General features: G+C 39.8%; 2 protein-coding genes across 4 annotated transcripts; one reads left to right on the forward strand and one right to left on the reverse strand.

Moving 5' to 3' along the window:
• The first annotated feature begins 9850 nt into the window (after positions 1–9850).
• Positions 9851–18187, forward strand: LOC108440515. Of its 3 annotated transcripts, XR_001858854.2 has the most exons (11): positions 9851–9963; positions 10755–11042; positions 11125–11427; positions 12091–12153; positions 13315–13362; positions 13515–13565; positions 14778–14858; positions 14997–15015; positions 16912–16975; positions 17141–17208; positions 17963–18187. XR_001858854.2 is itself a non-coding variant. In XM_037532471.1 (10 exons), exons 1-9 carry the CDS (start codon positions 9909–9911, stop codon positions 16940–16942), a joined length of 939 nt encoding a protein of 312 aa, XP_037388368.1. In that variant the 5' UTR covers positions 9851–9908; the 3' UTR covers positions 16943–16975; positions 17963–18187. The 3 variants fall into 3 exon arrangements, 1 of the variants encoding a protein (XP_037388368.1); XR_005129298.1 differs by lacking the exon at positions 12091–12153; XM_037532471.1 differs by lacking the exon at positions 17141–17208.
• A 5178-nt stretch (positions 18188–23365) lies between these two features.
• Positions 23366–25734, reverse strand: LOC108440525 (aerolysin-like protein). The gene is made up of 2 exons (XM_017719420.2): positions 25604–25734; positions 23366–24618 (listed from the first exon to the last, which is right to left on the reverse strand). Exon 2 carries the CDS (start codon positions 24598–24600, stop codon positions 23647–23649), a length of 954 nt encoding a protein of 317 aa, XP_017574909.2. The 5' UTR covers positions 24601–24618; positions 25604–25734; the 3' UTR covers positions 23366–23646.
• Positions 25735–26212: the final 478 nt, after the last annotated feature.

The following is a 26212-nucleotide window of genomic DNA, read 5'->3' on the forward strand; positions in this document are numbered from 1 at the left end:
AAGTACGGTGCATCAGTCTGGGTTGATGAGAATGGAGTGAGACATTAAAGATATTAATAAAAATGTTTTTCTTAATATGCATTTTTCCAATACCTTTCCTTTTTAATTACATTCAAATTCATGAATAATTTCTTCTAAATCTGAAAATGTTTTTAATACTACAGTTGGCTGTTAACCTCTTAAACCCTGAGAGACTGAATGTGGAGCCACATTTCAGTTCCTCACTGTCCAAAATGCCTAACGTATAGATTATACTAATAATAGACACTCAGTAAATCATAGCAGTTGCTGATTTGTTGATGAGCTGTGTGTCATATCATCAGCATTATGTGATTATGACTCATGTGAGTCTCCGTTCAAATACATTAAAGTGCTAAAAAAGTTGGATGTTAAAACATTTCTAAGAAAGTAAAAAACTGTTAACCAGAGAATGTTCCAGAGTGTTTTGTGCTGATATTCCAAATGCAGGAAAAATATCCTGGAACAGAATGTTCCCACCCAGGAGGGAGGATTTGTCCCAAGAAGCACCAAATATTTAGTTAAATGAAAGCTCATCCTTCTATGCTTCAGTTTTCAGTACACTTTTACTCAATATTACTGTGTTTTAAACACTTTCACACAGTCAACACATCCATTGCATATTTAGATGTAACTGATTAGCTTTTTCCTTCAGTATAAAGACATTAATAAATATTTAGATGAACATCTTATTAAAGTAAGTTCTGATCTTTGTTGTTACTTCAGTGATAACTAGAGCTTCACTGGAGAGAAAACAGTGATTGAGAGAAAAACAGAAAAATGCTGTACTTTTCTTTTCTTAGTAAAAAGTTATTATGTACTAGGACTAAGCACAGTAGCTCTGTACACCTTTCTTACCTGATTACAGTGACTATCTTGGTTTTGGTGCCATTTCTGTTAAAATTCCCTTTTTTCTCTCCTGTTTTTGGGCCAGCTAGGCAGTCAGGGGACAGCCTGTCTCTTTCTTTTGTCAGGTCGTTTAGCTTTGTTGACCTCTCCTACTTAGACTTCAGTTTTTTTATTACTTTGGTCTCATCTGTCCTGAGCCGAGCTAAAGAAATTATAATGTTGCTGTGAATTAAAAAAAAGTTTTACTTTAAACGTGTGTCCTAGTTTTTTGACCTCAGTGACCTCTAGACAAGTAGCTTACTGGTCATAACACACAACATCAGACTGATGGACTGTGTGGAGAAAGTCTGGAGAGGAGCTCTAACCAGTTTGGTTCTTTAAAGCACAGAGAAGGACATCAGGAATTTAGTTTATACACAAGAAAATTTTATTTCCACCAGTAAAAATTGATGACTATTGACTTCTAGTGTTTAAGTACATTTGCCTTGAAGATCATTTGCTAAACTCTTTCACTTAAAATGAAAAATCACAACGTTTTGCTCTACATTAAAGGTATTGCTTAAAGAGCTTCTATGCAACAAGTAAATGCTTTCATGAGTTGTTTCGCCTACGTGACATATAGCAGAAGTTACACAATGTACTCATGCAGAGGAGATTCACGGAGAGGGCTTGAACTTCATGAATACGCAAACATGTATTCTGCACAGCAGCATATAGGATAGGAAAATGTCTCGCAATAGTTAGGCTGGAACCGAAATTGCAGTTAAGGCAGACTTAATGTCAAGAGAAGAATGAACTCACTTGGACAAGACATATTGGTAACTGAGCTGCATGTCTGGGTATAAATATGTGCCTCAGTAGACAATAAACCGAGAGTGAACTGAAAACTTGTGTTTGTGTGAGTTCGTTCACCTCCCCGGGTCCAAAAGATCATCGCTCTGCCTGGGAGGAGCAGAAGGAAATTCACAAAAACTTCCATGACAATTTAGGGGCTCGTCCAGGATACCTTGTGCGCTGTTAGCAGGTCCAGAATTTATCCGACACCAGTGGGACAACTCCTAAAGAGACGGTGAAGTCCTGCTGAGGCCAGATGCCTGATTTTCTGCAGCAGGTCTGTGTTGGGAAATGCTGCAGTTAGATGGACCAAAAGCAGAAGTGGAAGCGGAAAGCTCCTCGTCCAGGCAGACCATCTCAGTTTTGACATTAGAGCTGACGAGCTCCTAGGGTAAGACTGCTATCTCATATAATAGTGAAAGTCACTAGGTGTGTCAAAAGGAAGATAATAATGGGTTGCTGTTGCAGCAATGAAGAGAGCCCCAGTCAGAGGAGTCTGTGGGTTAATGAGGAAGGCTTCCCTAAGGGAGGAAGTTTCAGTATTAACCAGTTGAAGCTGCTGCAGCTAAAGCTGGAGCAGTTAGAGAAAACACAGAGAGAAAGGAAAAGGCATAGAAAGAAGAAGTGCTGCTTGTGCTGTAAAGGGGAAAAACATGTTGAGATTGTGAATTGGGCAGCCTTCTTCCAACGGTGGAATGAAGCCACCAAGAGGGAAAGAGTATGATCTGAAGCCAGGCGATTGTCATTAAGGACCACAGAAGGAAGGGGTGGAGAGACAAGAGGTGGCTGGGACCATATCAGGTACTCCTAACTACCCAGACTGCGGTGAAGGTAGCCGAGCGGGCCCCCTGGATCCACGTGAACCACTGAAAACGAGCACCCACTCCGAAGCAGCAAGGAGAGTAAGACTCTTGAGGCTTCGGCCAGAATAGAGCAGCTCCAGATATTTAAATGCCTCTTTGGTAGAACCACCGCCAGCAAACTCAGGGACAAGGAAGAGAAGACACTGCTGAACCCAATAACTAAGACCACACCTTTGTATTGAATTATCGGTCAAACACATAGCAGACATGAAGAACGTACTGATTATAAAAGTAATGGTAGCCCTAGTGGGGGTGGCCCCCTGAGAGATCACCACTGAGAGATCTCCTCCAGGTGGGAACTAAGGAATCACCAGAGTATATAGATGCTATTAGGGTGCCAAGGGGGGGTGCCAGATGAGTACAGAGCCATGAATCAGATAGCGGTGGGTTTCGCCTCTCTTATCCATTGGGTGCAGACAAACAAAAATGTAGACTGATTAATTACATCTATGAAAACCCACAGAGGTTAGCTAACTATACCAAGGAGGCCTTAAGCGCCTTGGGGGAGCAGCTACGTGCAACGTCACAGATGGCATTTCAAATTAGAGTAGCACCTAACATGCTCCTGGCTGAGACGGGGAGTATAAGATAAGATAAGATAATCCTTTATTAGTCCCACAGTGGGGAAATCCACAGTAGTACATCAGCAGTAGAGTAATAGAAGTAAGGCACTCAGTAATAGAAACGGGAAACAGTATAAACATTATAAACATTATAAATAATAAAAATTAAAGCTAAATCTAAAGACTATTTACAGCAAAATAGGAATAATAATAAAATAAGAGCTGCATAAGATCTGTATTGCACTTAAGAACATATTGCACAATGACAAATGTTTGCATTCTGAATGTGTGTGTGTGTGTGTGTGTGTGTGTGTGTGTGTGTGTGTGTGTGTGTGTGTGTGTGTGTGTGTGTGTGGTCTACTGGGAGCAGTGCTGGTTGAACAGTCTCACAGCAGCAGGAAGGAAGGACCTGCGCTCCTTCACACACTTGGGGTGAAGGAGCCGGTCACCGAAGGAACTGCCCAGTGCTGCCAGTCTCACGCATGAGGTGGGAGTCGTTCTCCAGTGCTGGCTCTGTTCGGATGCTGTACCATTCCGTGCGTGAGACAGCTCATCGCTCGCTCTATTGAGCAATCAGTCTCAGCTCAAATGGTCCACCTGCCTCTGTTGGGCAGTGGTGGAGACTACGACCCCTATGACCCAGACAATCTCCCCTACCCTGTTTCGGCTTCGGAAGATGAAGGGGACGTGTAAATGTTCCCCAGAAAAGAAAGTTAGCGTAACCGTTAAAGGGGGGATTGTGAAGGAACGTTTTGCTCTACAATTAAAGGTTTTGCTTAAAGAGCTTCTATGCAACAAGTAAATGCTTTCATGAGTTGTTTCGCCTACGTGACATATAGCAGAAGTTACACAATGTACTCATGCAGAGGAGAGTCACGAAGAGGGCTTGAACTTTATGAATACGCAAACATGTATTCTGCACAGCAGCATATAGGATAGGAAAATGTCTCGCAATAGTTAGGCAGGAACCGAAACTGCAGTAAAGGCAGACTTAATGTCAAGAGAAGAATTAGCTCTCTTGGACAGGAAATGGTGGTATTTTAATATATAATATTTAATACCTTATAATATTGTTAAAAGTGGAACAAACGTCCGTCACTTTAATTCAAAGTGCTTTGTCAATCTAGTGTCATTTACTGTAAAAAACACTGTTATTTTGTGAATACTGACAAAGTGTTCATAAATACTGAAGTACTGCTTTTTAAATTAGTTATTCATACGTTTTCTTGGGTTATGAAGTTCATATGTACACTTTAAAACAAAGCGCTCCCATTCACTTTTATATTTCCATGGATATTCCAAACTGTATGGTACTGATTAGCGCTTGGGCTTCTGGGAGTTAGGGTTTTTGGAGCTGTGTCAAGCAGCTGGCCTGGTATGACGTCCTGGCCTGACCCCGTGCACCTATTACGTTTTCTGCCTCTCCCTGCATTGCATTCTATATTATTTGTTTGTTTATCTTTGTGTATTTTTTAAAAGTGCAAAAAAAATTAATTAAACTTATTGTTTGTCAAGTATATTATTCTCTGGAAAAGCAGTACCTTCAGCCAGTGCTAGACTGGCCTCAACGTGAGCTACAACAATGATGAACGAATGAACATAAAAACGTCTTGGTGTAGCTGAACATACTGGCCAGCTACTTTAGCCAACAGGTGCTCAGAAATATTGACTCTATCTGGACACTATTTCAGTTGCTTCCATATATAAATACATATTTTCAGTTTAAAGTCAAAATTAATAATTATTTATAAATAGAAACAGCAGCTAAACTGTGTCCATATGTCTGGTGTTGAATGTCAAAAGCAAGTTCTCTTAATGCTTTTAGTTCTGCGTCTCAGTTATATAAATAAAATGAACTTGTTTTTTTTTATACTTCCTCACCAGCCAAGAATCTCTCCATCACAACATCCTGCGAGACATTGAGTACACACTCATGGATGGCTATGGCATCGCTGGGGCTCAAACTCACAACCTCCTGCTGGGTAGATGGCTCAGTCCACCGCACCACTCAGGAACACATGAAGGAACTCAGATTTTGTGTCTACAAATGTTTAATACACTGGAGAAAAACAAAATCTGTTGTTTTGACTTTGAAGTGTGGCATCATCTCATGCGGTGCAGCTGTCTAATAATTCATCCCAACATCAGGAGGTTGTGAGTTTGAATCCCAACAATACCACAGTGGTCCATTGTCTGGAAACCCAAGAGGAGAATATGCCAGATGGGACTGTGTGATAGAAGGAGCGCCAGCTAATGGGGAAACTGAGTAAAAACACATTCAGTTTAGTTTATCTAACCGAGATGCAGATCTATAAACAGTAGCTTGGAGAATTTATGACTTGACTAAGACCTTTGAGTTGTGTGAGCTCTGGTGTCCTCAAGTTGACTCAACTGAAGAAGAGCCATGTAATCAGTTACTGAATCATTTTAAGTTGAGCTGACCTCTCATTTTTTACAATGTACAGTTACACGACTTTGTTCAGTTTCATAGCTCACAGTAAGTCACACTGTGTCCTAAACCACATCAGCAATTCTGGGCCACCTTAAATTTGAATTCCTCCCATTCTTAAAAATGTCTGAATTATTAGAATAGATAGAATAGAATAGAATGCCTTTATTGTCACTATACACAGTACAATGAGATTAAGAGCAACTCCATCTCAGTGCAAACATACAATGTAAACAAATGACACGGAATAGAATGGGGAGGGGTTGTGCACAGTTCTATGCGTTTTGTATATATATGTATATGAAATAAATATAGAAACAAAATAAAAACTATGTTTTTTACAAGATATAAATATGGAGATATTTACAGCTGTATTGTATGTACAATAAATATTGCACATTGCTAAGTATTGCACATATTCCTGTATAATGTACATACATGTACAGTATGATTGCACATTTCCGTATGCAGAGTATTGCACAGTAGCTGGTAATGGAGTCTGGGAATAGACTGGTATGTAGGTGGTGATGGAAGTCTGGGGATAGGCTATCAGTGCATCTGTGAGTTGAGAAGTGTTATTGCTTTTGGGAAAAAACTGTACTTAAGTCTGTTTGTCCTTGATCTGATGCATCTGTACCGCCTTCCTGAGGGCAACAGGTCAAACAGTACAGATCCGGGGTGCGAGCTGCCCATTGTGATGCGTTTCGCTCTGCTGACGCAGCGGGAGGTGTAGATGTCCATCAGGGATGGGAGAGGGCAGCCAATAATCTTCTGTGCTGTCTTTACTACCCTCTGAAGCCTCTCCCTGTCTGCCATGGTGCAGCTGCCGTACCACACTGTGATGCAGTACGTCAGCAGGCTCTCGATGGAAGAGCGGTAGAAGGTCAGCAGCAGGTTGGAATCCAGGTTGTGCTTCCTGAGGACTCTCCGGAAGTGTAGTCGCTGCTGAGCCTTCTTGATGACGGCTGTGATGTTGTCTGTCCAGGTGATGTTGGTAGAGATTTGGACTCCAAGGAACCGGAAGGTGCGGACCCTCTCCACACACTCGCCGTTGATGGACAGGGGGTCTGGCTCAGTGCTGTGCTTCCTGAAGTCAACGATGATCTCTTTTGTTTTCTTGGTGTTCAGAGCCAGGTTATTCTCTGAACACCAAGCTGCCAACTTCAGGACCTCCTTCCTGTAGGCTGTCTCGTCTCCTTCTGAGATGAGTCCGACCACTGTGGTATCGTCAGCAAACTTGACGATGAGGTTGCTGTCACAGGCCGGACTGCAGTCATAGGTGTAGAGGCAGTACAGGAGGGGGCTCAGCACACAGCCTTGTGGTGAGCCGGTGCTAAGCATACGAGTGGAGGAGAGGTGGGGGCCAAGTCTCACAGTTTGGGGCCGGTTAGTGAGAAAGTTCTTGATCCAGGCACATGTGAGGGGGGGGAGTCCGAGGGTGCCCAGTTTGGTGATAAGAATGTCCGGGATGATTGTGTTGAAAGCAGAGCTGTAGTCCACAAAGAGCATTCGGACGTAGCTGTGCTGCTGCTCCAGGTGGCTCAGTGCAAAGTGGAGAGCTGCTGCTATGGCGTCCTCTGTTGACCTGTTTGCACGGTATGCGAACTGGTGGGGGTCGAGGTCTGGGGGCAGAGAGTAGTTAAATAGTTAATCTGTAAACAAAGTCATTCAGAGTGGTTTCCTGTTCTAGAGAAACTTAGAGTCTGAAGTTTTCACAGTGGCGGTGATAGGAACCAGACGTCCACCTCTAAAGGCTCCGTCACAGAAAGTTATTACATGAAGTAATTCTAAAAATGTTGCCTGACGTCTGAGACACCGATTTTTGGCCTGTTCATTAGAAGTCATTCATGGTGGAGGGAGACATGCAGGATGTTCTAAGGTAAAATAGCCCCCAAAGAAAATGTGTATTTTCAAATTTAGAACTATTTGACCATCTTCAACATTGAATATAAAAACCCAGGTCCAGTGGTGGTTTTGGATAGTAAATAAAATGGCTATATTTGTGTGTTGTAGTCATGGCGACCCCTGGTTCCTATCACGACCACTGTAAAGAGGTCGGTGACTCTACGATCAACCATTTCACACCAAACCGTTCTGTATGGCTTTCATTTTAATTTTAATGTGTGGAATTCCCCTTTAATAAAGACCGACATGAGGTTTGAGCCAGAGGAGATTTGGGTGACTATTGACTTCTAGTGTGTATTAACTACATTTGCCGACAGATCCCTTTAACTTGAAATTAAAAATCACTAGACACAGCACTCAAGATGTGCTCACAGATGTGGAGTTGATGCCTCACTAGAGTCATTTGTGGCATCTTCATGATCTTTTGGCTTCTTGTTTCCTTCTGAGACGGTTGATCCGTGGCGTGGTGCCAACTGGAAATGCAATCCCAGCAAAAAAGCTGCATCTACTCACAGCTGCAGCTAAAACCACAGGCAGCAGAAGAGAAGGTGTTTCCTCTGCAACAGAGAAGAGACAAAACAGACGTCACATTTTATTGATAAATTTGTGTAAAATTTAATTGTCATGGATTTCAAGATGCAGGGCTGCCCATAAGCTTTCAGGGGTCCAGACATTAGAGGGAGCCCGAAAGAACAAGTGATGCACTTAGAAAACATAACAATGGAAAATATGATTTTTTTTCTCAAAGTTTACCAATAATCAAAAGAAAAAACTGAAATGTCCAGATCGATATCAGAGCTGATCCTGGCATAATGAATACATCAGTATCGACGGAGCCCCATCCAGGTTTGACCATGTTGTGCCACTTCTGGCATTAAGCCTGGCTTATACTAATCTGTTGATGTGGAACGTATAACATAATATGCCGTATAGTGTTATAGCTTATTAATAATTATTATTTAGAATGATGAATAACAATATACATTTTTTTAATTAATATTTATTTTTATTTGATTACTTATTTAATTTCTAATAATATAATAATAATAAAATAATATGTGTCATTATAGATGTTATTATTAATAATAATAATTAATAAAGTTTGCAATAAATAATTCATTATTTAAATAATAATATTTAATAATAATTACATTATGTAATTATAGATCATTAAATTGTTGTTTAAAAATAAAATTATAGCTCATGAAAGTATAACTTAATAATGTGTAATCTGTTTATAGATGTATTACAGTATTACAGGGTATTACCACAGGATGTAAGGCATCATATGACATCAAAGCTTGTGATGAACTGTTGGTTTAAAGGGGATTTCCACCAATTCTTCAAACTTCTGCATGATTATGTAATAAAATATGTAAACAGAGTCATTCAGGGCAGTTTGGGGTGAAACGCTCTGTTCTAGAGAAACTTAGAGTCAGGACTGTTCACAGTGGTGGTGATAGGACCCAGACGTCCACCTCTAAAAGCTCCTCACAGAAGGTTAGAAGAAGAAATGGTTATGAATTCACTGCCTGATGCCTACAATATTATTTCACGGTAGTTCTAAGATCATTTTAACCTTTTCATCAGTCCTGTAATGGTGGAGGGGAACATGCAGGGCATTCTAAGTTATAAAGTCACCAGAAAACCTTTCAGATGTTCCACTATTTTACCATATAAACTCAGAGGACATGTGTAGGTTCACTGGTGGTCTTGGAGAGTAAATAAAAAGGCAGTGATCAGTGGCTGCTATCATAAAAGTGGTCCTAAGTGTTGAAGCCCTTCTGAGTTTTTTGCATGCCTGTAAAGTTTCACAATTTCAAGCTATTTGCAGAAGTGAACAAATTTGCCTTATGAATGCATTATAATGTGTTATGAATGTGTTCATAGGTACTTATAGACATGGCATTCACAGAAAGTGTTACTGCATTTGCAGATAATCGTGCAGATCCTTCTTTGAGTGTTCATGGTTCTATGCAGGTTCATGTCTTTACTAAAGAACCCTTGAAGAACCATCTTTTAGTGTCCAGGACCAGAACTGGGGAACTACATGAGCACGACAGGAGAACTGTATGAAAATTCAATGTTCTGTACAGCAGTACATTCCACCTAGTGGACAACATGAGCACTGATATACTTTTTCAGAGATGTGGTGGTTCTGATATAATGAAATGGAAGGTCCCCAAATCAAAGATACAGTCAAATGAAAAGTCTTATTGTTCAGTTCTGGCTTTTGCCATGATGGGCATCTTTGTACGTGGCAAATAGAAAGAAATAAAAGCAGAAATTGTTCCAGAAGTGGGTTTCGTTTGCTATTGAAAGCCATAAGCACACAGGTGTGGTTTTCCTGTTGTTTAGTGACCTCCTTTCTGAGTTGGTGTTTAAAGTAAGCGTCTCGATGCTCTCTCTTCATCTGGTGATGGTGAAATGGCTCTGTTCATCCTCATCTCTTTCCATCTGATTCTGCAAGTTCAGCCGCAAAGTGAGTTTCATTTTAGCAACAAGAGGTTTTGACTGACTGTGTTTGTGTTTGTTGGGGAACAAATAACTTCAAACCGAGAGCTTTAAATGTAGTGAACACTAACCAGTATCGCTGGAATGGATGAATTGTGTAGTGTTTTATAAAGTGATGGTATTGAGAGAACCTCTATATGATGCATATTGTGAATTCTTGAACTGTAATTTTTGATTTTGAAAGAATGCTTGTGTATTTAGTGGTACAATGTTAGTAATGAAGGTTCTGTTCAGGTTCATTTCTCCTTCATCAAGGTACAAGCAGTGTAAATGTTCCCTCAAAGGTTCCACAGTGGCTTTAAGGTCTGATTGTGGAGCTTAAATCAGTTGCTCCAGGTGAAAAGTTGGTATTTGTTCCTTTTCATAACCGAATGTTTTAAAACAGAGCAGTAGAGTAAAAGCCTGGAGGCGAGGCGAGGCGGGGTGTGTGGAGTCAGTACAGCTTAGAACAGATCATTTCAGTGGATTATGGTTCAGTTGTGTTCCCTGACTAAAGGCACTGAGATGGAGCCTTGAGGGTCTCACCCTAGTGACATGAGGGGCACTGACCCAGTCACAGTTTAACACCTTTATTTCTGAGAGTATACGGTAAAATTACAGTAGAAAGTAATGATTTGTGACGCTGTGTTCAGAAATCATTTCAGTGAATGATGGATGGATTTGTGTGTTGCAGATGTTGTAGAACATGACCTCTTTACTATTACATCCAGTGATCTGTCCAGTCCACTGTCTGAATGTGGATCTGTCTGTGTGTTACAGATGCTCCTCAGCTCTCAGTGTCCACTTCAGGGAGAAGCTCAGTCCAGCTGAACTGCACACCTCCGTATGCTGGACTCTCTCAGTGTTATTTCTATCCAGAAGGACATGAGAGAAATTTGAAGTTTCCATCCTGTCAGCTCTCACTCACTGGAGCTGAACTGACCGCATGGGCTGGACGCAGTTACAGTTCACTCCAACCCGTCAACGTTATTTGCTATTACTCTGTGAAAATATCAGATAGACAGCGTCTGTCTCCTCACTCTCTCCCAGCTCCAGTGAGAACACTGGGTAGGTCACTGTTTATAAGACTGTAATGTCACTGCTGGGAATCATATGAATGAGCTTCACGGTTTCTCTGACCTCTCTGTAGGTGAGAAACCAACAATGACGGTAAGTTATGATGATCGACGTCACGAGTCCAGGCTTGTGTGTGAAATATCACTGTCACTCGGTGCTGATGTTGGGTGTGATTTCTACATTGGAGATGAGAAGATAAAGTGGATGATGTCTCAGAGGACCAGATCTGGATCACTGGCTTGTAGTTTTACAGCTCAGAGGGATTTTCTGTTCAGTCGTATGAAATCAGCGAAGAGCAGAGAAGTGAGCTGTGATTATTCACTGATCTCTGACCAAACCGTCCAGTCTCCACTCAGTGACTCACACAGCCTCACACGTGAGTGTCTTAGACTGAAGAGCACTGTTACAGTTACTGGTAACACTTTATTTAAAGGATATGTACATAGAGACTTTAAAAGCAATACTTAAACAGCTTATAGTCGAATGACACAAGGTTCTGATGGACAGTTGTTTCATTTATAACATTGTCATTTGGCTTTGTTTCCAAGTAATGAACTTTAGAGGCCTTTTTTAAGAACGCCATGTCAATTGTATGAAAGATGCCCTCAAACTAAAACATCTCAGGGAACTGGTGCTGTATATGGTGTTCTTTATTGGGCCTTTGCCTTATAAGTTAAATTACCTGGGAATGATGCTTTATAACATCGTTAAAAGTGGAACAAACGTCCGTCACTTTAATTCAAAGTCCTTTATGTCAATCTAGTGTCATTTACTTTAAAAAATCATCATGTTATTTTGCGAATACTGACATGAAGTGTTCATAAATACTGAAGTACTGCTTTTTAAATTTGTTATTCATACGTTTTCTTGTGTTATGAAGTCTTTATGTATACAGCCTTCAAATAAAGCACTACCATTTACTTTTATATTTCCATGGATGCTTTGCTGAGCTATGTTGTTAACTGGCACATTTCTTTTTATGCATTAAGTCTGTTATTCAAAGCTGAACCATACAGTGGGTTTATTTCTTTTTCACCAGAACTTCCTCCTTTACCAACTCCAAAAACTACAACACAATTAACAAAACCGAAATCTACTACAGGTTAGTCTGTCTTTATCCTACACATAATATATCATTTTACTTTATCAGTTATTATCTATATTTTTAAGCTTTTTGTTTTATTTTACTTCATATAAAAAGGCAGATTTTACTTGAACATACACCATCCTAATCAAGATTAGAGACATAATAAACTGTAGCAGTATAAAAATCAGTTGATATATTCTAAACTGAGCTTTACGTTTTGGTAGCAGCTTCATCTGTTCGTCCTAAGTCTGTGAGTGATTTCAGGTGCTATTGTAAGATGAGTATTGAGTCAAATGTAGCAACAGGTGTGAGTTTTCTTACATAATGAAATACCAACCACTCTCTGCCTGATCCATTAAACTTTCATACGATGCAGAAACGAGCGGAGATTTGAGTGCAAATGATGAATCAGCGTCAGTGCGTGAAATCAAGCGCCAGCCCACCAGCACCCAATTTACATATCATTTAGATGAAGCACTAATTCATGCAGATATTTAGGGAGGCAATAAAATGACTGCATTTGGCAGCTCATGAGCCAATGACTGTGCTTGTAGGTGGAGTCTGAGGTTGACCAGACTATATGGTGTTAAAATTACAACTAGTGTAAAAGAATAAAATGTGAAATAAACAGTTTTTATTATGGCAGTAGGATGAAGTGATTATGTTGCTTCATTTTTCCCTAAAATAACATTTAAATATTGTTTTTTTTTTACAGTATATGAGCTGTTTTGTACTGTTTATTTTGTGGGTGGAGCAGTATAAAACAAAGGAAGCACAGTGTTATATGTCTAATTGGAATAACAGCAGCATTTGTTTATACCAGTGTACACGTAAAACAAGTAGTAAATCGTCAGGAAGCACAAATTATTAGTGTTATTATTGTTCTGTTCTTATTATTGGTATTATAGATGATCTATATAGTAGTTCCAGTTAGTCAACCACAATTCATACAATCACATTTTGAAGTAAAGACGTGCATAACAGACCATCAAGTCACAGAACAGTGATGTCATGTCATGTAGATAATGTTTCCTAAAACATGTAATGCTTAGTGTTTGCAAAGCTGTAAAGCTGTTTAACATACAGCACCTGCAACACAACATATCAGAATATGCTTACATGAGTTTTCTTCTTCATGCTGTCTGACTGCTACTTGTTCTCTGTTTCTATTCTCAGAAGCTTTAGATACTGTGGCCACACGCCCCAGGGAAACCACAAAAGACGGTGAGCTTCTGCGTTGTTCTGTGTTTCTGAAATGAATAATCTGGTCACATGATAAACAACATTCAAACCAGTAGAATTGACTGCATATTAGCTACAAATCATAGTTAATAGAGGTTTTGGTAGCTAATAACAGAATGCTTTTCCCTTTATAGCTCTAACAACGCATCCCAAACAAGATGATCACATCGAAAAATTGTTCAGAAGTGAGTGAGTGATTGCATCTGCCTGCTAAACAAACAATATTGTGTATTATTCATATTTCTTATTTCTAGAGTTTGCTTCAAATTCCAGTTTGTCACATGATATTACATTTGAGCCCTGCTGAAGAGATCTTAGTCTAGATTGGCTCTCCATTCGAGCTTCAGACTAGGGATTCCTTCTGCTTATGTGCAGTAGAACTGACCTTTACAATAAGCATCAAATGTAAAATATCAAATATAAAAAATATCAAAGTATTCTATACAATGTGTCAATATTTTTGCCAAATAAATCTACAAACTCTATAGCAAACTATTTAGAAATATATTTTTCTGCTAATGTTAATGCATACGGGGGGAAAAAAACAGTAATTGTAATGTCATGTGCACAGGTTTGAACACCCTTCCAGTACTTAGTTTCAGTACTTTTTTTATTTAACTCATTAGGCCTTAAATTGACTTGTTAGGAGAATTTCAGAGCATAATAATTTCTTCAAACTTTGTGCTAACACTCAGCCATGGTTGTTACTGATCATTGATGCCTTAAAAGCAGCAGATCATTATAAGATTATAAGAACATTAAAATATATCAAAGTCATTCCAGCTGGCAATTTCCACTGTCTGAAATGTCGTTAAGAAAAGGCAGTTAAGGGGAAATGTGGAAATCAAGGAAAGATCTGGAAGACCAAGAAAAAGTTCAGATAGATCTGCTTGTATACTGGCTAGATAGGCAAAGCAAAACCCCAATATGACAACAAAAGATGTGCAGAAAGGTTTAGCTGACACAGGAGTGGTGGTGCAGTGTTCTACTGTGCAGCATTGCTCTAACGAACATGATCTGCATGGAAGAGTCATCAAAAGGAAACTATACCTGCAATCTCATTGCAAACATCAACAGCTGAAGTATGCGAAACAACTTATAGATCAGCCAAAGGCATTTTGGAAATGCATGCTGTGAACTAATTAATTTAAAAAAAAAAAAAACATTTTATATATATATATATATATATATATATATATATATATATATATATATATATATATATAGTACACCTAAACATCCCTCAAAATTCACCATGAATAATAGTTTGCTGCAGAGGATGGGTTCTTTTACTTCAAAAGTCAACCAAATATGTAATTGTATGTGCAAAGTAAGACACAGAATGCAATATCTTACCAATATAATATAAAATCTAAATTAGTCTTGTTATTTTTCAGGAATTTCTCTCATACTGATGTTGACCACCTGTGTCAGCGCTTTACTGGCTGGAGTGATCGTCTGTCTGCGCAGATTTATCAGTGAGTCTATCAGCTGAGATTCACTCATACAGACAAGAACAAGAACAAAGCAGCTCAACGTTATGGAAACTGTATTAATATCACTGTAATTTCATATTTTGAATACATTTGATTTACTTGTTCTTTCTTGTTATTCAGGAAAGCAGAGGACAGTGAGGTGAGAAATGCCAGAACAACGTTTAATTAAAGTGGCCGAAACAAAAACAACAACAACAACAACAACAACAACAACAACAACAACAACTAAACTCACCCAAACTTTCTCTAACTGTAAACTTCTCATTCCTAAAATCTAAACCCAATTCTAAAATAATTCTAAACCCGACCCTAAACCTAATTTTATTGAAAGTTATGAGTTTCACCAGAGAGCTTTAAGCTTCCATTGGGGACCATGCAAATAAAGCATGGCAGATAAAAATGTTAAAGCATAATTTGAATCTATAGCAATATGTACATGTCTATATATCAGTTTTCTGATTAAACCCTCAACATTACAGGCTTATTAGATACTAAGGCTTATTATTTATGCTACAGGGACTGTATGCAAACTAATGGAGTTATTCTTAGGTTATAGAACTGTGTAGTAAAACTTTAGCCCCTATCTTAATAAAGTTAACTGGAATTTTTAATGTGTATATTCAACAGATTGTTTAAGGTCAACTCAAACAGTGGCACTAAAGGCATGTTTAATACGTAGATACTTCTGTCCAAATGAATTCTGCAAATTACTAAAACAAAAATCAAAAGGGGGCTGAGGTCTGATGGTGTGGTTTTGCAGGAGACATGTCCGTTTCCTGCCTAATTCACTGTTATTTCAGTATTCCTGATGTTACCCAGTGGGATTAATTAGCTTTGTGCTATACTTCATTCAGGAACCACTGAAGTACCTTTGAGTTGTTTACTGTCAGACTGAGCTCATTAGCGTTATGTATGAGCTCAGTGGATAACATATGTAATGGATACACTCACTGGTGAAATACATGAGATCAACAATGAAACATTAAACACTTTTCATGACACTTTACATGAACTCTGCTACATAACACTGACATAACCACATCATAAACATGTTATGGCAGGTATGCTGTTATGAGCTACCATTATAGATCATATCTAGTAATACAGAAGGGTAAAATTACCAGCAATGGTCAGAACAGATGTTATAATGCTTTATGTCATGATAGCTAAGTAGAGTGTGGAGTCGCACGATAATATCGGAATTATAGCGTATCGACAGTTACTGTATATTTTGGCAAATCTGTATATTTCATGTCTGCATGTCCTTGCGCACACACACACACACACACACACACACACACACACACACACACACACACAAACGCTTATATAGACATGTTTTTGTTTTGTGTGTTATGCCGATGTTTGGGTTATTTTATATTTATTTTATGCCATTATTATGTTTTGTATATTATTTTGTATTTTCCATTATATTATGATATTTTAATATGTTTATGTGAAAGCTTTACATAAGCCAATTGTAAGGGGTCAAGCCACAACACCAGCTGCCAGTAGGGGGCCTGGATGTCATACCTGCTAGACACAGCTCCAAAAACTCCCAGAAGCAAAAATATATAGATTTCAGTCAGTTTACTGCATTTGTAGGCCTGATTGTTTTTTTTTAAAAGGCTAATGCAGTTTGGTTTAGTCCCAAATTTTATGTTTTTTTAAACGTTTATGCATTGGTAGGTTCATACACTAAAAAAAAGGATATTGACTCACATTTCCAGTTTGAGTGCATCCTTAATAGAGTACACAGCCAAAATGATCATGCCACAAAAACTGTTTGAACAGAAATATTATGGATAATATTATATCTGTCACAGCAATTGCCGGTAATGGTCAGATGACTATTATGTAACTGAATAACATCTGTCACAACAACTAATAGCAGTGTATTACACCTGCTGTGACATGTTTATGGTATGACTGTCAATTTTATGAGTTCAAGGTAAGACACATTTTACAGAGTAGAACAAAAAATGAACAGAACTGAATTGTTACAAATAGTACAGTATGTTTTCCCATCCTTTAGAACAGCGTCCCAAATTGAAACTTCTCAGTGATTGAATCTGTGCCCACGCCATCTCAGCCTTCAGGTAAGATATATTTACCAATACATTTACTCAGATTATGTCAACTTCACAGTACGTTTTGAATAAAAATGTCTCCTGAATGGTCCATTCTGGGGACGAGCCAGCGTGTAAAGGTGCAGATGTATAATAAATAACCATAACATCACCTACCTTTAACTTTCATTCCAGTCACTTCCTCAGGAGAAATTACACTCCAAGTCTGAGATCAAAAGAGATTTATTTCAAAGGGGCATTATGTAAGTTTTTTGTCAGATGTTTTTCTTAAAACTGAAAGTGTTATTATTACTGACTGATGATGATAAATACAGGCAGAAATACAGTGTTTGTGCTGCTGCAAGTCACGCTAGAAAACCCCAAAATAATCATTTAAAAGTCAGAGGTGTCAGTTCAGGAATTTTTCACACTACGTCAGACGTCTTTACATATTAGCGTCACACGCATAGACTCAGAAAGAAGATCCGGAACAATGTTTAGGCCTCAAAATCAACATGATACAGATGAAGATGTGATGACAGTAGTAAATAATTCACTCACATCCTCAGAAGACACTCCTTCACCAAGTTTAGACTGAGTTCTCTTTGGATTCTCTCTCAACTCGCTCGCAATCTTCAGATTCATCCCCTCAGGGAAGGGGTCCAAGCATTACCCATGTTACAAAATGTTCTTCGCCAGGTTGCGTGCAGTTACTCATTTCAACCAGAGAGGTCTCCAAATTCTCACATCTTACATAGTGCAGCTTTATGAACCATCGCCCACCTTGCTGGTGTGCAACTAGACACTGTTGTCCTTCTATTAATGCACAGTTTGTTTGATTTATTGTCTTCATCAATGAAGTTTCTGACCATTGAGCTGCTCCTGTAAATAAAAGCAATAAAATTACTGTACTGAATATCTGTTTTTTTAGGCCCCAGTGGAGACACTTAAGACTGAGCTAATGCATGTAATTCATTCCTAATCTGTCATTTCACACGTTGCCTTTTATCTGTGCAGGACGTCGTGTATCATTTTACTGCAGCATTCCTGATACAGTGACAGACTCTTAGCTCCACAGCCTGCAGCTGATTCAGCACCACTGTGTATTTAAACAAGCCATGAACTCAGTATGTCTTTAGGGGTCTTCCCTGTTTTGAATATTTGTCATGAAGTCTGATGTTTTAATCTTTGTAAATAAATAAACTGTAATACTTCAAATAAAATGCAGTGTGTTTAACATTACGGTGCTGCTGTTGATCAGTGTCTGTGGTTTCACGCAGATGTTGATTTTTATTGTAGAGACTATGAGACAGCGCTCAGGTAGAGCCTGTTTCTATCCCATCTCATTGTATTAGCCTTAGCAGTGACTGTTACTTATATAAACACTGAAATCGTCTCTCCAAGATGTTGATTTTCTCCATTTCAGCTGTGCGATGAGGTGATTTTGCATAAGATTAACAAAATTCACTATGAATGGTCTTTTAAATACTTTGAAAACAAGTCCTGCACACCAACATGCGATGGGTCTCCTAACACAGGGGTTTAAAAGCTCTTACCACAGTGGTATTGTGTCTTCTAGACGTGCTTATTTTTAGGTGATACTGTGCAAAAGGCTATGGGCTTATACCTCTTTAAAATATCATGATGTTCTAACATCAAATCAAAACTGAACTATAAAAAATCTTGAACTATAAAAAAACCTCCTATGCAGGTTTATGTCAGTTGTCATGACAAGCTTGACATGACTTTGTTAGAAATACCTGCCTTGTAGTTCCACTCACTGCTTTATTAGAAATTCTTGTACATACATTATATAGGCATACAACACACTGTAAACCATCTGCTGCATTCATCATTGGTCAGTTCTGACTCCAGGTCCACTGTTGTCCAGATATCATTTGAGTGGTGGTCCATTCTCAGCATTGCAGTGACACTGATGTGGTTGTATGTGTGGTGCTGGTAGGAGTTTTCACACACCTCAGGGTCATTGCTAGATTGAGAGTGAAACGCCACCCAAAAATATCCAGACAACTGTGGATCTGTGCACGGAAATTGAATAATGATGATGGACTGTTAACAGTAAAATTGTGATTGTGACCAGTAAAACTCAGTTTTGGCTTCTTGACGTCTGCTGGCAAGCATGGGTTTCTTGAATAAACAGAAGTGGAGACTTTGTTGAGGAAAAAGAAGTTTAATAAACGCGCATCTTCCCAACCAAGCAAGTCTAACTAAGCTTCCAAAACGATGGACTTATAGTCAACCAGGTAATCCACACCCTTTAGCTGTCCCTTTGTCTAAACGACCCAGAAACCCCCATACTGGACGGGTAACTGCCTCTACCTTTGTAATTAAATTAGGTGTTGAGGCCCACCCAGGAATTTACAGTCTCCCCCATCTAGGAGCGAGGATGTCAGATATCCATTCAACAAATGGCATTGCTAGATTGGGGAGCTATAGATAACCACATGTAAAATAGGCTGACCACTGGAGGTCATCACACGACAAAGGGACTCCTCTCCACAGCCTCAACACATCAACCAAGAGAGACATACAAAATGCAAATGAGATTAATACAAAAGGTGAGGAAAACAGAAGAAGGTTTAAGAGAAGTTACAAAGGTAATAAAAGCAAATAAAGTAAAATAATATTTAATAGAAAAAATCAAGACGGCACCCACTGTGGCAGACGTCTTTGTGTGTTCCTCCTGCAACCTATTTGTTACTTATTTTAACTTTAGCATTTATTTTAAATGTACAGAACATCTACGGTACAGTTAGTTACAGCAGAGAGGCACTCCTGGAGATCGGTAAAGTTCCTCATGAACTTAACTTTAGCCTCTCAGACTTCAACTTTTTTACACTCGCACTCCACCAGCACCAGCCGGCAAGGCCCTGCAGCTGGATGAGCTGGATGAGCTGAGGACCAGAATAACAACTCAGTGTGAGATCAGAGAGTGTTGTGCTCTTACCCTCACAGAAACCTGGCTCTCACACAGCACACCAGACTCGGCGATCCAGTTCACTCCGTCCACCGCAGGGACCGCACAGCAGCATCAGGGAAGAGCAAAGGCGGTGGTGTCTGCATCTACATGAGCAACAGGTGGTGTACGGACGTAAAAGTGGTCTGTGTATGGACTGTTGAAAAACATTGTTCAGCTGACTTAGAGCTGCTGATGGTGAAGTGCAGACCCTTTTATCTGCTGAGAGAGTTCAGCTGTGTGTTTATACTGGCTACTTACATCCCGGGACAGCGCTAGGGCTGCTGCATGATGCCATCAGTAAACGAGAGACCACTCACCCGGATGCTGTTTTCATTGTTGCTGGCGACTTCAAACACTGCAACCTGAGGACTGTAAAAACCTAAATACCATCAGCACATGAGCTTTCCGATGAGGGAGAGTAACATACTCGACCAAGTTTACAGCATCATGAGGGGGGCCTACAGGCCCGTGCCTCAGCTGCACTTCGGACAGTCCGACCACATCTCCATGTTCCTCTACCCAGCATACAGACAACTCCTCAAGCAAGAACTTCCAGTGAGAAACTATCAAAGTGTGGAATGAAGAAACTGACCAAGAGCTTCAGGACTGCTTTGACAGTACAGACTGGGATGTGTTCAGAACTGCTGCTATGAGAGAGGACTGTACCATTCATCTAGAGGACTATGCTTCTGGGGTAAACCCTGGACAAATGGTGAAGTTCGGTCCATGCTATGTGCTTGCCATGCTGCATCCCTCCCAAAGGAAAGCATTGTGACCTGCCTAAATGACCATCACCCTGTTGCACTCACCCCAATCGTGATGAAGTGCTTTGAGAGAATGTCATGACTCACATCCAGGAGACGACAACACCATAGACCCTCTTCAGTTTGCATACCGTCGGAACAGGTCCACAGATGACGCAGTGAACACGGCCCTTCACACAGCCCTCACACACCTGGAGGGCAAGGACACGCATGTCAGAATGCTCTTCATCTACTACAGCTCAGCATTTAACACGGTCATCCCACACAAACTCTCAGAAAAGCTCCCTACCCTCGGAGTGAGACCTGCCCTCTGTAACTGGGTGCTGAACTTTCTATCGGATAGACCCCAGTCAGTCTGAGTCGGCAGCTCCACATCCAGCACAAGAACAGTGAGCACAGGGGTCCCCCAGGGCTGTGTGTTGAGCCCCCTTCTATACACACTTCACTTATGACTCTATGGCCTCCCAGAACAACACCAGCATCATCAAGTTTGCTGATGATACTACTGTTGTTAGGCTGATCAATGGCGGGGACGAGGCAGCATACAGGAAGGAGGTGGCTGAGCTTTCCTTGAATGCAGACAAGACCAAGGAAATGATTGTTGATCCAAGGAGGAAGCGGGAGCTGCACACATCCCTGTAGCAGCATCCTCAGCATCCACATCAGTGAGGATCTCACCTGGTCACACAACATACACCTCACCATCAGGAAGTCCCAGCAGCGACTGTACTTTCTGAGAAGATTGAGGAAATTTGGCATGCCAGCCAAAATTCTCAGCACCTTCTACAGGAGTACGATCGAGAGTGTTCTTACCAGCTCCATCATGGTCTGGTATGGAAACTGCACTGCTCAGGACGGAAAGGCTCTCCACCATGTGATCAAAACTGCACAGTCCATCTCAGGAGCAGCCTTCCCCTCACTACAGGACATTTATCATGCCAGGGTCATCAGGAGGGCCCACAACATCATCAGGGACAGTACACACGCCCAGCACAGACTGTTCACATTCCTACCTTCAGGCAGACGTTACAGGAGTGTGAAGTCCAGGACTACAAGACTGACCAACAGTTTCTATTCACACGCCATCAGACTGGTGAATACCTCACTTAGTACCTCTTCCCTCCTCCCATTTTGAACTGGTTTAATCTTGCACTCAATAACTCCACCTTACCTAGACTGTACTGCTGCTGTTAGAACAATACTGTTTACATCTATTACCTGCACAGAACAACATTGTTTACTGTTTACACCTGTTACTTGATGGACTTTGACAGCGGCTCTACATATTTGCACATACGCACATGTAACTTTAATTTTACTTCAACTTTCACACACTGTACATTTTTACTTTTAACAACTGTTTTTAGACTTCTTATGTTTTCTTTTTTTATTCTCTTAGTGTTATATTTGGTGAATGGAAGAGCAACAAAGTAAGAACTTCATTGTACAGTGTAACTGCCTGTTCTGCTGGGTATATGACAATAAGACTCTTGAATCTTGAATCTTAGGTTTTGCAGGTTTGCTGCTCAAAGAGCAAACACTTTAGCAGGGCTTGGAGCCTTCTTTTGAGCTCTTAGTACTTTTGGGGGCAGTTTCCCTCTTTTGTCTCTCCAGCTCTTTTCTTTTCCTTTCTTTTTTCCTTTTCTTTTCACTGAATACCATACCAGTCACCCCTCTACAAAGGTGTGACAAACATTGGCCTTTGCTGCAACCTTAAATAGGGGAACTCCCAGGTGTATCAGGTTAGCCTGATTAGTCTGTGGCACCATGCTGCCATCGCCCTCTGCTGGCAGTAGGCGGTGCAGGCTGAACCCTTACAAAACCATTCACAGTTGGAACAAATATCACAGCATGCATGGAAGACACAAGCTATGCATGAGGAACATGCTTATTATTTAAAAGCTCTGATATTAAAAATCCACACAAGTTTAAGGTTAAGATATTCACCAAAATTGGTTGTGTGCAAACTGAATTTATTTGTTTGGGTTTTAAAATAGGGCAAGATGAGGTGGAGCAACACTGACATTTAGCTACGTTAGGTCATCCCACCAAACAGGTCTGCAGTCCTCAACATGGTTAGATAAGCATGTTGAGGAAACTGTGTTCTGTTTTGAATCATGTACAGTGGAAAAGAGACCATTCACATCTTTTTATATGACTAGAATTGATTTTATAGTACTGGTGATAAAAGTGCCCTGCGATGGACTGGTGACCTGTCCAGGGTGTATCCTGCCTTCTGCCCAATGACAGCTGGGATAGGCTCCAGCAACCCAGAAGGAGAAGTGGCTTAGAACATGTGTGTGTGTGTGTGTGTGTGTGTGTGTGTGTGTGTGTGTGTGTGTGTGTGTGTGTGTGTGCGCGTGTGTATGGTGATAAAAGTCTAAGTTGAGATCCGACTGAGAGGCTGGCCTTTTTCATTTCTACCACAATGAGAAACATGTTTTGTTCTTCTCACACAGGGTACAGCTGAAGTGTCTGTAGGTCTTATTTTCCACATAAATAATCAAACAAATTAAAGTGAAAATTTCATTTTATTGAGGAAAATCTTGCTGTAAAGTTACTGCGAAATGCAAAGACACATACACAGCATTTAATACTTTCAACAAGTGACAGTGCAGAAAGTGAAATTCATGAAGAACCAGTGAGTAATGAACACTAATAAACTGATCAAACAAACAAAAAAGTTTTACTGCAATAAAATGTTTAAAAAACCAATTAAAAGCTTTTTCATCTATTTTTGCTGATATTAAAGCTGTTATAGGCTACATTATTCTAATCTGTCAGTAATTTTATAACAACCAAGCAACAGCCTTCATTGATCAATGTAGCAAATCTAGCATAGAAAAAGGAGAAAAGTGTTATAGTATAGAGAAGAATGTATCAGACAGAAAAGAAAGAGCTTAACTATTCAGATTTTTCCCTCATTTGAATCTCTTTAAGTTGCTGGGGAAGCCTAACTAGGCTTCATCATGTTCTTTTACATGTATATCTGCAGTGGTGTAAGTGAGGCCGTTGTAGACTCCACTGATGTTGAACTTCAGCACAGAATCATTATAACAGGTGATCTTCACCGTAGCAGTATATGGAAGATCTACAACAGCACGGCCGATGGTCATCTTCGCATCCACTGTTTTTCCATGAGGGACTTGAACAGGGAAAGAAAACTTCTCCTCTTTTTCTTCGGAATACTCTAAAGAGTATGTAGATTCGACTCCCAATGTGAAGCTGAATCCACTCTCAATTTCTGCCACTTCTGGAATTCCTGCTCTCACTGATATGCTGAAGGTCGATTCTATCTTGTTGGTCACAGACCAGGAGGACATTTTGATGATTTTCTTTGTAGTTTCTAGGGTATACTGCTGATCAACAGTGGTGTCATTATGGTAAGTCATGGATTTCAGCTCCTCAGTAGCCACCTGAGGAATGATGTTATGAAGGGTGGGATAATTGACTTTGGTAAGGACAGTGGACTTGATGGTGTTGATGAATATGAACCCTAAGCAGTCGATGTCTGAGCCTGAGCGTCCAATGACTCCCATGCAGATGCCAGAGCCGATATCAATCGGATACTCCTGTTTCAGGCCCCATGAGGTCATCTTTGGAAAAAAGGTACCGCCAAGAGTTGTCGTAAACTTGATGGCACCTAGACGGGTTCCAGCTCCATTCCCCCACAGTGAAAGAGAGGTGATATGTTCTCCTGATTTAAATGTGTATTCAGAATAAGGCCCATCACCAGGATTTCCATACTGCATGGACTGACCATTGGTGAGCCAAATCTTGATGGCCTTTATCTGCCAGCCTCCTGCCCACACACCCATCTTTTCCAGTGTTGCTCCGCAGTCAATGCCATTGAAGTTGAAGGCGCTACCTCCATGTCCACCAATTTCAAGGATAGGTGCCAGGTAAGACATGGTGTAGATTTTTGAAGCCTGAAATAATATATATATAGACAGCATGCATGTTATTATTTTTCATCATTCCAATGGGAAAAAGAATATAGGGATTAAAAAACATGGTAACATTTTATTTGGATGGTCCAGTGTAGATGTTTTGTAAATGCTCAGTGTGTCTTTAAGTAACATTCAACTAAATATCTATTAAATAAAACTGAACTTCAAGTTAAGTATGAAAGATTTTATTATATTTATTCCTAAACCTAAACCTAACCCTAACCTTAACCTTCAGGCAAAACCTACACCTACTCCTAACCCTAACCATAACCATACTTTTGTTGATAATCAACTGAATATCACCAGAAAGTTTGTTAGTGATTTAGGTATCTGTAGATCTGTATAGGGGACCACCCACATAAGGTGTGACCAAAAACATGCTTATTAGTTTTACAAACCCAAAAATGAAAATGTTCAACAACAGTAAAACAACTGGTCTTGTTTCATGTGGTCACTTTCATATTTGGTTAAATGGCCCTTACTGGAAAATCTGGACAATCATCATTGTTAATTCTAACACCTTTGTCAGTGGGGTTGCACTTTAGTTGATAAATAAAGATGAATTAATAATTCTGTGTATTAATGTTTATTATGTGGTCACATCGATCCTTAAATGACCGATTGAGTGAAAAATAATAGTTTACACTTCCTCAAAATATTAATGCAGGATTACTGTTTAATTGCTGAATTTTACATACGTACATGTTAAACAAATAAACAGAAGTTGTGCACTAACATTTGCAGAACGATGGCATATTTAATTTTGTCCTCTGTAGAGGATGTAGTTTGAGCATGGGTGTTCAAACTTTTGCACATGACCATATTACTGTCTATTCAGTCTGCTGAAACAGTCAAAGCACTACAAGAAATGATCATATTCTGCAGTGACACTAACAAATGCAGCAGTTTCTAAACTGAAATTATTATGCTCAAACTTTATATCAAGAAGATCAAAGACACTTACGACAAAGAGCTCTGTGCAGAAAACAGCTGTCAAATCTCTTCAAGGAAGATGTGTGGCAGGTTTCAGTGATTTGCAAAGTCTTTGCAATCTCTTAAATAGCTCTCAGATGCAGGATGGTGTCTGGTTCACACTTCCACACAAAGGTGTATCAGACACCACCCTTTGCAGCCCTTTCCTGAGAAATGGAGGCTTTCTTTCATGTCTAGTTAATGTTAATTTGACTGAAAGTCTGTTCAGATCCTGGCCAGGATATCACTATTCTGGTTAAAGATTAATCAGCCATAGTAAACAAGATGTGACTCAATTTAAAAAGAAACAGATTTCATACAAAACACAGCATCCAGCTCACAAAGAACAATTGTACTTTATTATCTCGGTTATTTCTTATCAGCTTTAAACTCAGCCAGGTTGATTAGGTTAAACAGAAGGCAAAAGCCTTTTTTATGCAAGATAATGGAAGGACATTTTTGGTCCATTCATCATGAAATGTTCATACAATGTAGACAATGCTTGCCGTATTCTACTGGTATTAAAAAATAAAACCTGAAAAGTTTCATCATGACGATAGAATACTACCACTACTACTACCACTACCACTACTACTACCAC

The sequence above is a fragment of the Pygocentrus nattereri genome, chromosome 21 (assembly GCF_015220715.1).
Source record: "Pygocentrus nattereri isolate fPygNat1 chromosome 21, fPygNat1.pri, whole genome shotgun sequence".
NCBI classification, from domain to species: Eukaryota; Metazoa; Chordata; class Actinopteri; order Characiformes; family Serrasalmidae; genus Pygocentrus; species Pygocentrus nattereri.